The sequence below is a fragment of the Leopardus geoffroyi genome, chromosome E1 (assembly GCF_018350155.1).
Source record: "Leopardus geoffroyi isolate Oge1 chromosome E1, O.geoffroyi_Oge1_pat1.0, whole genome shotgun sequence".
NCBI classification, from domain to species: domain Eukaryota; kingdom Metazoa; phylum Chordata; class Mammalia; order Carnivora; family Felidae; genus Leopardus; species Leopardus geoffroyi.
Window position 1 is genome coordinate 56612382 of NC_059330.1, and position 12548 is coordinate 56624929.

General features: G+C 56.6%; 1 protein-coding gene across 3 annotated transcripts in view; it reads right to left on the minus strand.

Annotated features, from left to right (window-relative positions):
- The window catches only part of MXRA7 (matrix remodeling associated 7), a 28211-nt gene extending 16713 nt beyond the window's left edge, over positions 1-11498 (minus strand). Inside the window, exon 1 of one of the 3 annotated variants that reach the window (XM_045489739.1) lies at positions 11168-11494. In XM_045489739.1, the coding sequence (XP_045345695.1) occupies positions 11168-11452 (285 nt within the window). In that variant the 5' untranslated portion in view covers positions 11453-11494. Of the gene's footprint in view, positions 1-11167 lie in introns of all 3 variants that reach the window. The other 2 variants (XM_045489741.1, XM_045489740.1) reach the window with 2 other exon arrangements.
- Between the last annotated feature and the right edge of the window lie 1050 nt (positions 11499-12548).

A 12548-nucleotide genomic window follows, 5' to 3' on the forward strand; every position in this document is an offset into this window, starting at 1 on the left:
GGTGGCCCCTGCAAGCCGGGGAGAGAGGCCTCGGGAGAGACGGACCGTGCCCCCCGCCTGGATCTCACAGCTCTGGACAAAGTAAATGTCTGTGTCTCAAGCCGCCCTAGCAAGCCAGTGTAAATCAATTTTGTGAAAGCTGTGAGTCGGTGACACCCTCTGAGACAGACAGCTGGCGTCACCCTGGCTGGTCCCCAAAGCAGTCCCAGGCGGGGAACCCAACCCCATCACCTCCCTGACCAAGAGTCCCAGCATTTCGCTACTGGATAGAACCCGAGGGTTTTAACGCCACGTGGCCCCGGCCACTTTTCCTCCAGTGGAGGGCTGGGTGGGGGGACAGGCAAAGCACAGGGGCCAGGGTCTCCCAGAGGCCGAGGGGGGAGGCTTCTCGGAGCCAGTGCGAGCCTGCAGACAGCATGTTGTTGCCTTTTATGGCTGCCCTGGCTGATCCAGGCCTGATGCGCAGCGCGAGGCAGAGGATGGGGAGACGGAGACAGAGACAGAGACAGGGGTAAGGAAGAGACAGAGAGAGAGAGAAACATCTCTCTGCCTGAGCAGAAGGCTCGGCCCTGGGGTCCCGCACACAGGCTCTGCTGGGACCCTGTGAGTTGCCACCAAAGCCAACTGGGCTGTGACTGTGGCAGGGCCCCTGATTAATCTGGGAGTGATTTTAGAGGACCACGGCTCCGCCAGGCAGGGGGAGAGGGAGGGCTCACTTCCCTGGGGATGCCTGACCCTCCCTCCCCGGCAGCAGCCAACAGAGAGAGGGGCCTGCATGATTCCCCTGCACCTCTCTTCAGCCTGGGCAGCCCCACCCACCGCAGCGGCTGCAGGCTTCCCACGTGGGCACCGAGAACAACGGGCATCATGTGGACGCTGCCTCCCTCCCCCCCTCCCCGCCCCCCGCCCCAGCTCCACTGCAGGCAGGGGGGGGTGTAACGGTGCTCTCTCCCCTCCCAGAAAGATGCCATTAGGCAATCAGGCTGCTCATCTTTTGCATTCAGAGGGGAGCAGCTGCGGGCGCAGACCTGGCGCCAGCTCCTGGAGCGCCTGTGCTGGGAGGGGAGGGTGGGGCCGGCAGAGGTCATGGTCAAGGCGGCTCTCTCTCTCTCTCCCCCCACCTGAACGTCCAAACAGCTCAGCCACCGCACGCCCAAGTGACAGCTCCAGGCAGGGGACCCTGTATTTGTGGCTGGATAAGGCGCACCCCTGAGCCAAGGAACTTGTGTCTTCTTATCTCAAACTGGCCCTTCTCAGCCTTTCTCTGTGATCACGGCATCTTTGACACTTGGTCATGGCCCGGGAACGCTGATTCAAGCCTGCCGCTTCCTTTCTGCTTCCGCTTCTCAACCGCTGTCCCTGTCTCCCCGCCACGCCCCGTCCCTCCCCAAAAGTCCCTAAGATTCACCCTCATTCTCACGCTCCTACCAGTCGCTCGGTGCCTGAAACGGCACCGTTGTCCTTGACCTCACTCTCCCCTGACTCATCTGCTCTGAGAACACCTTAAAATGCCAGCTCGATCATGCTTTTTTCCCCACTAGAACCCTAAAATGACGGCTGCCGGGTTCAATTCAAATATCCCCAGGCCTGTGAAGTTCTTCTGCTTCCTGATTCAGGGGCTCAGTCTCTAAGGCTTCCCGGGAAGTGCTCTCCTCTCCCGCCCCCCGGGGGCTGCCATGGGAGGGCAGGCTGGAACTTAGGGTCCCCCTTGGAACCAAGGCCTCGGGTATGTGATCTCGGGCATTCACCTCGGGGTGCTCCTCCTTCCTTTGCGCGGGGTCCTTTGAGGTCACAGAATCCAGGGAGGATGGTCTTGAGCTCAGTTTTTATTTTGCCCTCAGTGGGCAGACCCCTGGAGCTTTGTGGTGGGTACTGAGGGGACTGCTGTGAGGAGGGGCAGGCGAATAGAGGGGCTGAGACCTCCACCCAGGGCAGATCTGCTTTTGCCTTATGCACTGGGCTTCCATTTAAGATTGAAGAAGAAAAAAGGTATCTAGCGCCTTAAAAAAAATTGTTTTTCATGTTTTATTATTTATTTTTGACACAGAGAGAGACCGAGCGTGAGCGGGGGAGGGGAAGAGAGAGAGGGAGACCCAGAATCCGAAGCAGGCTCCGGGCTCCGAGCTGTCAGCACAGAGCCCGACGCGGGGCTCGAACCCACAATCGTGACCTGAGCTGAAGTCGGACGCTTAACCGACTGAGCCACCCAGGCACCCCCTTAATTTTGTTTTAATGTTTATTTATATTTGAGAGAAAGAGACAGAGTGCCAGCGGGGGAGGGGCAGAGAGACAGAGACAGAATCTGAAGCAGGCTCCGGGCTCTGAGCTGTCAGGACGGAGCCCAACGCGGGGCTCGAACTCACCAGCTGTGAGATCATGACCTGAGCTGAAGTCGGCCGCTTAACCGACTTGAGCCCCCCAGGTGCCCTGCTAGTGCTTTTAAAAATGTGAGGAAGCCACTGTGGCTTTGACCTAATCCAAAACCCTATAGCTGATAAAACCTTTGATGAAAGTTCTCCAGTGTGTTTGAACACTTGTAGCCTCGGGGAGCTCACTACCTTACAGAGCCGTCTGCCTCTTTGGGGCATCCGGGGGCATGAAGAGAAATGGCCTCTGCCTGCTGCCCAGGCCAGTCCTAGGAGGCGGTGGCATCGCCTCCTGGCAGGGGCTGCCCCGTTCCTTCTCTTTGTTGTTCCTGCGGTTTATAAATTCCACAAGCATGTGGTGGGTGCTACTGTGCGCTGAGCCTGCTGTAGGAGCTGGGGGTGTGGCCGTGACCATGGCAGGCAGGGACCCTGTTCTCCGGAGCCGACATTCCACTTTGGCAGACATAAGGGATGACCTCAGACCCTGTGGAGTGCTGTGAAGAAAGCCCGATAGAATGGCGTGCTGGAGCAGGGGTGGGGGACTTCTATCCGCTAAGGTGCTCAGGCACCACACCCTTGAAAGGCAAGGGGGCGGGAGCAGTCATGCGAAGGTCTAGGCCAGGGAGGGTCCCGCCGGGCAGAGCCGAGAGCAAATCCCAGGGTCCGGATGGGGGGCAGGCCTGGTGTGTCTGAGAGCTGGGAAGGCAGCCGTGGCTGCAGAGAGGAGGCAGGGCGGGCCGCAGGGCCGAGGCAGGAGTTTGGAATGTATTCTGTGCCACCGCAGGGCTTAGAGCAGGAGAGCGTGAGGGGCCCGTTTCCAGGTTATAAAGATCGCGCTGGTTGTTGGGTGGAATGTGGGGGGCCGCCTGGAAGCAGGGGGAGCCGCTGAGAGGTTCCTGCACAGTCCAGAGGAGCCACGGACTGCCGGAGCAGCCTGGAGTGGAGAGGAGGGCCTGACGTCAGGAGGAGGTATCCCACAGGCAGAGGCGACAGGACTTGCTGATGGAGTGACTTCGGGCCGGAGGGCAAATGAGAAAACAAGGATGTTGTGTGGGCTTTTGGCCTGAGCAGCTTTGGGAGCCATGGAGGAATTCTGAGCGGGTGGTGAAGGACGCTGGGGCCGGGGAGGGGCCGAGGGCACCCCTCGGGCAACAGAAGTCAAGAGCAGTAGGGGCGCCTGGGTGGCTCGGTTGGTTAAGCATTCCACTTGGGCTCAGGTCACGATCTCACGCTTTGTGGGTTCGAGCCCCGCGTCGGGCTCTGTGCTGACGGCTTGCTCAGAGCCTGGAGCCTGCTTTGGATTTTGTTTCCCTTTCTCTCTGCCCCTGCCCTGCTCACACTCTGTCTCTCTCAAAAATAAATAAACATTAAAAAAAAAAAAAAGAAGAAGAAGTCAAGAGCGCTTAATAGACAGGGCCGTGTCGGGTGCTCACTGGACAACCACAGGCCAATGTTGAGGAGGCAGGAGATGGGGCTCAGGAAGAGGCTGGCGGGGGGGCAGTGGTCAGTGTGTTCCAGAGGCAGCAGCGGCGATCTGGGTCCGGAGGTGAGCCCTCCACTTGATATGGGCATGAGCTTGACCAGCGTGGACCAAGAACAAAGGAAGAATACTGGGTAAGATGCTGACTCAGGAAGCGGGGATGGGGGGAGACGGGGAGAGGAGGGGAGAGACAGACCCAGCGTTCACGTTCCCAGCACACAATACCCGGGGGCGTGGAGGAGCCAGGCTGCAGGGCCAAGTTCAGCCATCCAGACTAACAGGGCCATCCTGGACTCCGACCTCATATCCCAAATGAGGGCACATTCACAAGCCCTAAACACACTCTCTTGCTCAGATGGCCAAGCACGCCAGATCCAATCCTCTCAGATGAACGGCTTTTGGCATCGTTCCTACAAAGAGGATTTGGAGGACATCAAAAGCTTCATTAAAAAAAAAAAAAAAAAAAAAAAACCACCCAGAGGCACCAGCCAGCATTCTCCCCTTATCAGCAAGGATTAGATGGAATTCTAGTGTCTACATTGTGGGATAAATAGAGACGGTTATGCACAGCGAGAACTCGGGGACAGAATCAGAGCTGGGGGCACAGGATGAAATGAAACCACTGTGCAGGGGGACCGACCAGGCTGAAGAATCCTGACCACGACCAGCTTTAAGGATAATAACACAAGACAGGTGGCCGGTGTTTAAAATGTCTAAGGAGGCCTCTGCACCACAGGCAGAGAAACTGGTTTCAGGCTTCATGAAGAATAAAGATACAAATGGTTGGACCCCTGGAGCAGGGTTTACTGATCTGGACTGGAGGTGTTTGCTTGTCTTGGGATTGCTCTCAGATTCTGAGTCCTCAGCAAATAAGCATCGGGCCAGGAGAAACACTATTAATACCGAGGTCACAGAATTAGGTCCTTGCTGAGAACGTGCCCAGGGGTGTCTCAACCAGAGGTCACGTTGGCCAGACCAGTGTTAACAACGTGGAACTGTGTTACTTGCAAATAGCGCTCTAAGAGATATCAGAGGTTGTTTTCGTTCAAGCCTTTCAGTTTGGGGAAACCGAGGCCTAGAGGCACAGAGGTTAAAGGACATCCCCCCCCCCCAAGTCCTACCTACGGCTATTCAGAGGCAAAAATATTAGGTAAACAAGTACCGTGCATTGTCACGCTGGGTTTCCTTGGGACCATTTAATCTCATTTGTTATTCTTTAGCCACTGTGGCCAGGAGACGCGACTGATACTTCTCTCTTCCGGGTGGGAGGGGAGTGGCATCCTGCTGCAGCATCCCAGGCTTCCTTTTAGGTTCTGACCAAGCGGCAAGCAGAAAGAGTGTCAGCAAGGCGCTCTGTCTGTGCACAGCACGACCCTCGTAGGGGTTTCTGAACCCCATCGAAGTCCTGATTCATTCACCTGTCCCTAATGGTGGCAGACCAGGTGTGGTCGGACTCCGGCTGTTCCAGAAAGGCAGCTTTGTCTCTTAAGACATGTTCTTGGGGCGCCTGGGCGGCTCCGTCGGTTGAGTGTCCGCCTCTTGGATGCTTGATTTCGGCTCAGGTCATGATCCCAGGGTTGTGGGATTGAGCCTGGTGTCAGGTTCCATGCGGAGTGTGGAGCCTGCTTAAGATTCTTTCTCGGGGTACCCGAGTGGCTCGGCTGGCTAAGGGTCTGACTCTTGGGATTCTTGATCTTGGCTCAGGTCATGCTCTCTCGGTTCATGGGATCGAGCCCCACCTTGGGCTCTACGCTGACATCACAGAGCCTGCTTGGGATTCTCTCTCTCCCCCTCTCTCTGCCCCTCCCCCACTCGTTCTCCCTCTCTCTCAAAATAAATAACTAAACTAAAAAAAAATTTAGGGGCGCCTGGGTGGCTCAGTCCGCTAAGCACCCGACTTTGGCTCAGGTCATGATCTCGCCGTTCCCGAGTTCGAGCCCCACATCGGGCTCTGTGCTGACAGCTCGGAGCCTGGAGCCTGCTTTAGATTCTGCGTCTCCCTCTCTCTCTGCCCCTTCCCCGCTTGTGCTCTGTCTCAAAAATAAAAATAAACATTAAAAGAAAATAATAATGAAGGATCTTTCTCAAAAAAAAATTTTTTTTTTCAACGTTTATTTATTTTTGGGACAGAGAGAGACAGAGCATGAACAGGGGAGGGGCAGAGAGAGAGGGAGACACAGAATCGGAAACAGGCTCCAGGCTCCGAGCCATCAGCCCAGAGCCCGACGCGGGGCTCGAACTCACGGACCTCGAGATCGTGACCTGGCTGAAGTCGGACGCTTAACCGACTGCGCCACCCAGGCGCCCCTCAAAAAATTTTTTTAAAAAAAGATCCTCTCTCCTTCTGCCCTTCTCCTTCACTTGCAAGTGCACTCTCTCTCTCTCTCTCTTAAAAAAAAATATATATATATAGAGAGAGAGATTCTTCAAAAATTTGCCACCTCCCACTACGTAGAAAATTCTGACAGCTGAATTTTCTGTGTGCAAATAAGACTACCTCCGAAAGCTGGGGCGCCTGGGTGGCTCAGGCGGTTGAGCGTCTGACTTCGGCTCAGGTCACGATCTCACGGTCTGTGAGTTCGAGCCCCGCGTCGGGCTCTGGGCTGATGGCTTGGAGCCTGGAGCCTGCTTCCGATTCTGTGTCTCCCTCTCTCTCTGCCCCTCCCCTGTTCATGCTCTGTCTCTCTCTGTCTCAAAAACAAATAAAACATTAAAAAAAAAAAATTATAAAAAAAAGACTATCTCCGAAAGCAAGAACAAAGTTGAGCCATCGGGAAAGGCCCTGGACTTTTTTCTCACACGGAAGAAGACTTCTGAGCTGAAATGACTTTACAGAAGACACTGCCTTGCACTACCGAACCCTGGACTCTTGTCTGCAGCTCGGCCCGACCCCCCAGTTTGATGGTGTTTGGAAGTGGGGCCTGTGGGGGTCACCGGTGTTGGATGAGGTCCTGAGAGTGGGGCCTCCGTGATGGGATCATTGTCCTTATAAGACGAGGAAGAGACCAGAGAGCTCTCTCTCCACCACGTGAGGACACAGCAAGGAGGTGGTTGTCCACAACCAGGAAGTGGGCTCTTACCAGGAACTGAATCGGCCGGCACCTTGATCTTGGGTTCGCCAATTTCCAGAAGTGGGAGGAATAGATTCCTAGTGTATAAGTCACCCAGCCTATGGCATTTTGTTTTAGCAGCTCGAGCTAAGACAAGATTCCAAAGTGAGCAATTGACATATCTGTCTCGCCCTCCACTGGCTGGGTTCTGTGCCTTTGCTGAGAGAACAGAAAGTGGGGCCATGTCGGCATCACGAAGGTCAGGACGGATGGTGGGGGAGGGGATTCACATGCTCCTAAATCATTCTGTGGCCTCTGGTGGGTGGGGGGGGGGGGCGTGCAGGACACAGCTGTGGTGACAAGGATGGTGAGGGTAGGGGACACAGCATGGAGCTAACAGCAGGATAACATCAGAGGTGAACCAGGGGGGTGCCTGGGGGGCTCAGTCAGTTAAGCAGTTGACTCTTGATTTCGGCTCAGGTCGTGATCTCACGGTTCACGGGTTCAAGCCCTGCATTGGGCTCTGCGCTGGGGGTGCGGGGCCTGCTTGGGATTCTCTCTCCCTCTCGGCCCCTCCCTCTCTCGTGCTGTCTCTGTCTCTCTCAGAATAAATAAAACTTTAAAAAAAAGAAAACAAAAAAAAAGGAGGTGAACCCGGGCCCCGCTGCACAGTGGGGACAGCCAGGTAAGGCTGTGCAGCCCAGTCAGACCCACACCACCCGAGGGTCTGAAAAACCAAGCCCCGTCCTGAGAAATTCCCCACTGGGTTTCTTTTTTTTCCAACACTGTATTTTTTTGTGATTCAAGTATAATTAATATGCAGTGTCATAAAAGTTTCAGGTGCCCAATATAACGATTCAACAATTCTATAAGTTTCCCGGTGCTCATCAAGTCTCCAACACTGTATTTTGAGAAATTCCAAACATACAGAAAAATTGGAAGAATAAAACGATGAACAAGGTACTCACGTACCCTTCACCTAGATTCACCGATTATTAACATTTTGCTGTCTTTCCATTTTCTCTCCACGTACACACCCACCTTGCGTGTGTGTGTGTGTGTGTGTGTGTGTATAACGATTAGCATCATGATACGTTGACCCCTGAACGACACGGGTTTGAACTGTGTAAGTCCACTTATAGGCGGATTTTTTCAATAAATACAGTAAATGCAAAAAAAAAAAAAAAAAAAAAAAGAAGAAGAAAAAAGAATCACTCTATGTTATTCCTAAATGTTTAGGCATGCGTTTTTCTAAGGACAACAACATATTTCCACATAATCGCAACGCCAGCATCACGCAAGAAACTGTGGTGGATACAACAAAATAATCTAATAAACCATTCATTTGAAACATATCCCAGTTATCTCCAAGATGTTCTTTATGGCTCCCCACCCCCACCCCCATCCAGAACCCAATCAAGGATCAGGCATTCCGTTTGTCTGTCTTGTCTCTTTAGTCTTCAGTCTAGAAGAGTGTCCTTGCCTGTTCTGTGTTTGGTGATACCGTCCCCACTCGGTTGCTGAGCAGAGCTAGGACCCAAGCGCCAAGAAGTCTGAGTTCTGGCCCACACCTCACTCTAGTACCATCTGAGTGACCCCTGACTTTCACCTTGACCACTGTTTGGGAACCCTACGACGTAGTCTTGCTGGAATCCACGCCTCTGTTGGGTAAGAAGCCTGGTAATCCTAAAATTGCAACTTATACATCAGCACCAAAGAGCACTGTTTCCTGGCCTTAAAAGGGACCGGCTCTGGTTCGTGACATTGTTGGCCACCATTCTCTGTGAGGGTGTGGCATGCCTGTCACGCTTCCTCAGCTGCCCACCCCTACACTCGCCCCAAGGAAAATAACAGAGCTCTGCCCAATGCCCAGCCTCCCTGCCCTGGCCGGTTGCTCACCCCCCATTTCTTCAGTGGCTGCCCGGTGTCTCGGGCCATCATGCTACTTTGCTCCCCGCAACCGTGGGGACGCTTCCCAGTGAACCACAGCCACAGTGAAAGGCCGCTTCCCTGGGCTCTGGATCCTTCTCAATAATCAGCTTTGTGAGTCAAAGGAAGCAGCTGCCCTGAGCCTCCCAGGCCTGGCAGGGCAGAAGGACGACTGGACCAGAAGAACTGCCGTTAGTTAGCAAGGTGGCTGTATGCCCCCAGCCCCCATTTCCCCAGGGTCCTTCCACCCGCTCTCCCGGCTCGGCAATATGATAATGAGAAGTCTGTTTCCAGCCAATTTCTTAACAGCTTCTTCCAGGGGTAATCCCACCACTAAGAAGGCAGAGTAGTGGGGGACAGTGATAGGCGTCCCCCCCCGCCCCCAGCACCTGATCCCGGGGCCTGAGGCACGGCAATGATTTAGTGTTTGCCAGCTGGAGTTGATGGGGGCTGGGCAACTCGGCAACGGTTGGGGATCTGAACCTACAAGGGAAGGCAGGAGCTCCGAGTGAGGAGACTGACTTCAACATAACCCTCGCGTCGGGATGATCTCGGGACAGGGTGTCGCAGTGGGAGGACGGCCTCTCAGGGTCATCTGGCAACTGCCCCGCATGTGAACCCCTGTGATGAGCTTTGTCCTTCAAAGCACCCACTCCCCCCCCCACAGGACGAGCATTTTCCAGACAGAGGCAAATTGTGCTCTGGCTGCTACTGACCATGGGCACCGGGCCCATCCCACTAGATCTCGAATTGCTGAGGGCCCCCAGGCCTTGCAGAAAGCTCTCTCCTGGGTGCTGTAACCCAGAGGGTCAAGACATGACTGGATGCCACAATCAGGCGCTGCAAACTTCAGTCTAGAACTTGCTGCTGAGTGATAAAGGGCCACTGTGGGAGCAGGGCTTGCTGAGGGTAAGCGGCTGAGAATAGCCCATACGCCTCTCCCGTTCCCAGGAAGCCGTGAGCGCAGGCAGAATCCCAAATACGGGAGCAAACCTAACAAATCAGCACAGGTCCAAACCCTACCTGCCATGCTCATGGATGAGGTCAGCAAGAACAGCAGGGCCTCCATTAGAGCGGAGTCCCTGTCTTCCTTGGGCCGGATACAACAGCCCTGGGCAGGCTGGTTAGAATCCGCTCCAATGACACAATGAGTCACCCACTTTGTCAAACAAAGCGCCTGCCTGCTCAGAGGGGTCCGGCACACTTACTCAGCAAAGAGAAACCCCTGGCCCCAGCCTCACTGCCTTCTCCCCTCGAGGGTTCGTTCTCTCCAGTATAAACCACCGTGTCCAGCAGAATTCAGAATGGGCAGTCGACACACTGACAAGGCACTAAAGCGGCCTGGTCACGCTTTCTACTGCTCTGGCCATCCTCCCTTCCAAGAAGAGGAGCTGGGAAGTTAATTCTGATGTGGGCCCCGGGTGGGAGCCCACAGGGGCCCAGGGAGGAGGAAATCCTGGGAATGTGGGTTTTGTGCCTCGCCAGTAGGTTTCCAATGTAGAGACAAGCACTGGGAAAAGTGTATTTCTTGGTGGGTGAGAGCAGATCTCTCTGGGTATCCTGAAGCAAGGCGGCACCGGCAGGACAGGGCTGAAGGACCACAGGGAGTGAGGCGTGGGGCAGTCGCAGGAGGCTCAGCACAGGGGTGCTCAGCTGTGCTGTAGGGGGGCCTTATCTTGCCCTTCCATTCCATAAAGGCCAGGCTTATCTGCAACCCCCGGGGGAGATGTGCCAAAGCACGTGTGCAGTTTGAAAACGACAATAAAAATGACCGCAATTGTGCGGTGCCTTTCCCATCGGCCCCACCCTATGCGCTTCACCAGAGACATCACTGACTCTGGAGTCTGGATTTCAAATTGGCTTAAAAAAAAAAAAAAAAAAGCCAGCTTTCCTTCCCCCCCCCTCCAAGTATGACTATTTTTTTCTTTATCGAGACAACTCTCATTACTGCAGATCTTGAAATGTGCCACAAGCACGTGGATGTGGGAACCCGTGGGCCGGGGTGGGGGGGGGGGGGGGGGAGGGGGGAGGGGTGAGGTGCGGGGTGAGGGGTGGGTGTGACCCGCGCGGGGTGGGGCGGGAGCCGCGGCCGGCCGGCCGGGAAGAGAGGATCGCCAGCGGAGCACACAACTCCGACAGCCTCGTCGCTCGGCGACACTTCTGCGGGAGGAGGGCGAGTTTGCCGGCGGGGCCCTTCCTCCCTGCCGGCCGCGGGCTCTGCGCTCCCGGGGACGGCCCGGCCCGAGGCTGGGGACCCGATCCCCCGCCCCGCCCGAGCCGGGAGACGGAGGGGGCGGGGCCCCGGGGTGGGGAGGGGGCGCCCGGGAGGGCCGGGTCCGTACCTGCCTGGCCTCGGCGGCCTGCTCCTCCGCCTCCGCCTCCGCCTTCGCCTCCGCCGGCGCCGCCGCGCGCTCCCCCGGGCCCTCGAGCTCCCCCGGGTCCTCCGGCGCGGCCGCCGGCTCCGGGGCGCAGGGGCCGGGCGGCGCGGGGGTCCCGGGGGCCTCGACCGGGGGCGCGGGCTCCGGGCTCGCGGCCGCCCCGCGCCTCACCAGCAGCCAGGCGAGCAGCAGCGCCAGCGCCGTGGCCAGCGCGGGCAGCGCGGCCAGCAGTTCGGCCGGCGCCTCCATCGCGCCGCGGCCGCCGGAGTGCCAGCCCGCGGGGACCCCGAGGGAGCCGGCCGCGCCCCGCCCGCGCCCCGCCCCGGGGCGGAGCCCCCGCCGCGCCCCGCCTCCCCCCTCCCCCCCCCCCCTCCCCCGGGGGTGACTCCGATGCTGGGGGACCTGGGGCCTGACCCCTGGGGGCGGCGCTCCTGAGGCCGGACGAGTCCCAGCCCCGCCCCGGGCCCCTAAGCTTTGCGCTTAGATTTTTGTTTTGAAAACCGGCTTGCAACACTCATTCCACGGGCGCCCTCAGATTACCGTCGTTTTCGGCAGCATTTCCGCCCGGTACAGAAGGCCATCTCACAGCACTTTGGAACCGCCAGCGGAATGCCGAGGCCCGGTGAGGCCGGAAGGCTCGCCTAAACCGTGGCCCTGGACTGCCGGCAAGACGGTGCAAAGCGAAGGTCAACCCCGCTTTACTCCCGGCCACTCCCCGGACACGTCCACAGCGTTTTCAGAGGACACTGCCCGAGCCTGGCCGCTGGATGCCCCTTCTGGGCTGAGACCCAGCAGCCTTCCACACGAGCGTCCTTGTAACGTGGCTGCCCCCCAAAGGCTGTTTCTGGAACTCAGCTCCAGGTGCCTTGTGTCCACTCTGGTCCCCTACTGGCTTTTCCCCTTGGAGTAATTCTGGAAGGTTAGCGAAGGTGGAATGAAGGGAAGTGTACTGGTTTTGTTCCTCCAGATCCTTCCAGGGCTCTGTTGCTGAACAGTGTGTGTTTGAGAGGACTACGCTGTAACCCGAAACAGGATTTCTCCCCCGCTCCCAATAAACACAGGGCGGACGAAGCATGTCAGGTACCAGCTGAAAAAACGGGCGCTGGTTTTTGCTTCGGATACATTTACTGCTGTTTTGGAAAAATTACAGTGCCTGAGCTGACATCTGGTGTGAGCCAAGCAGCTAGAATGGAGTGTTTAAATTTTTTTAATGTTTATTTATTTTTGAGAGAGAGACAGAGTGTGAGCAGGGGAGGGGCAAAGAGAGAGGGAGATACAAAATCGGAAGTAGGCTCCCGGCTCTGGGCTGTCAGCACAGGGCCCGACGCGGGGCTCGAACCCACGG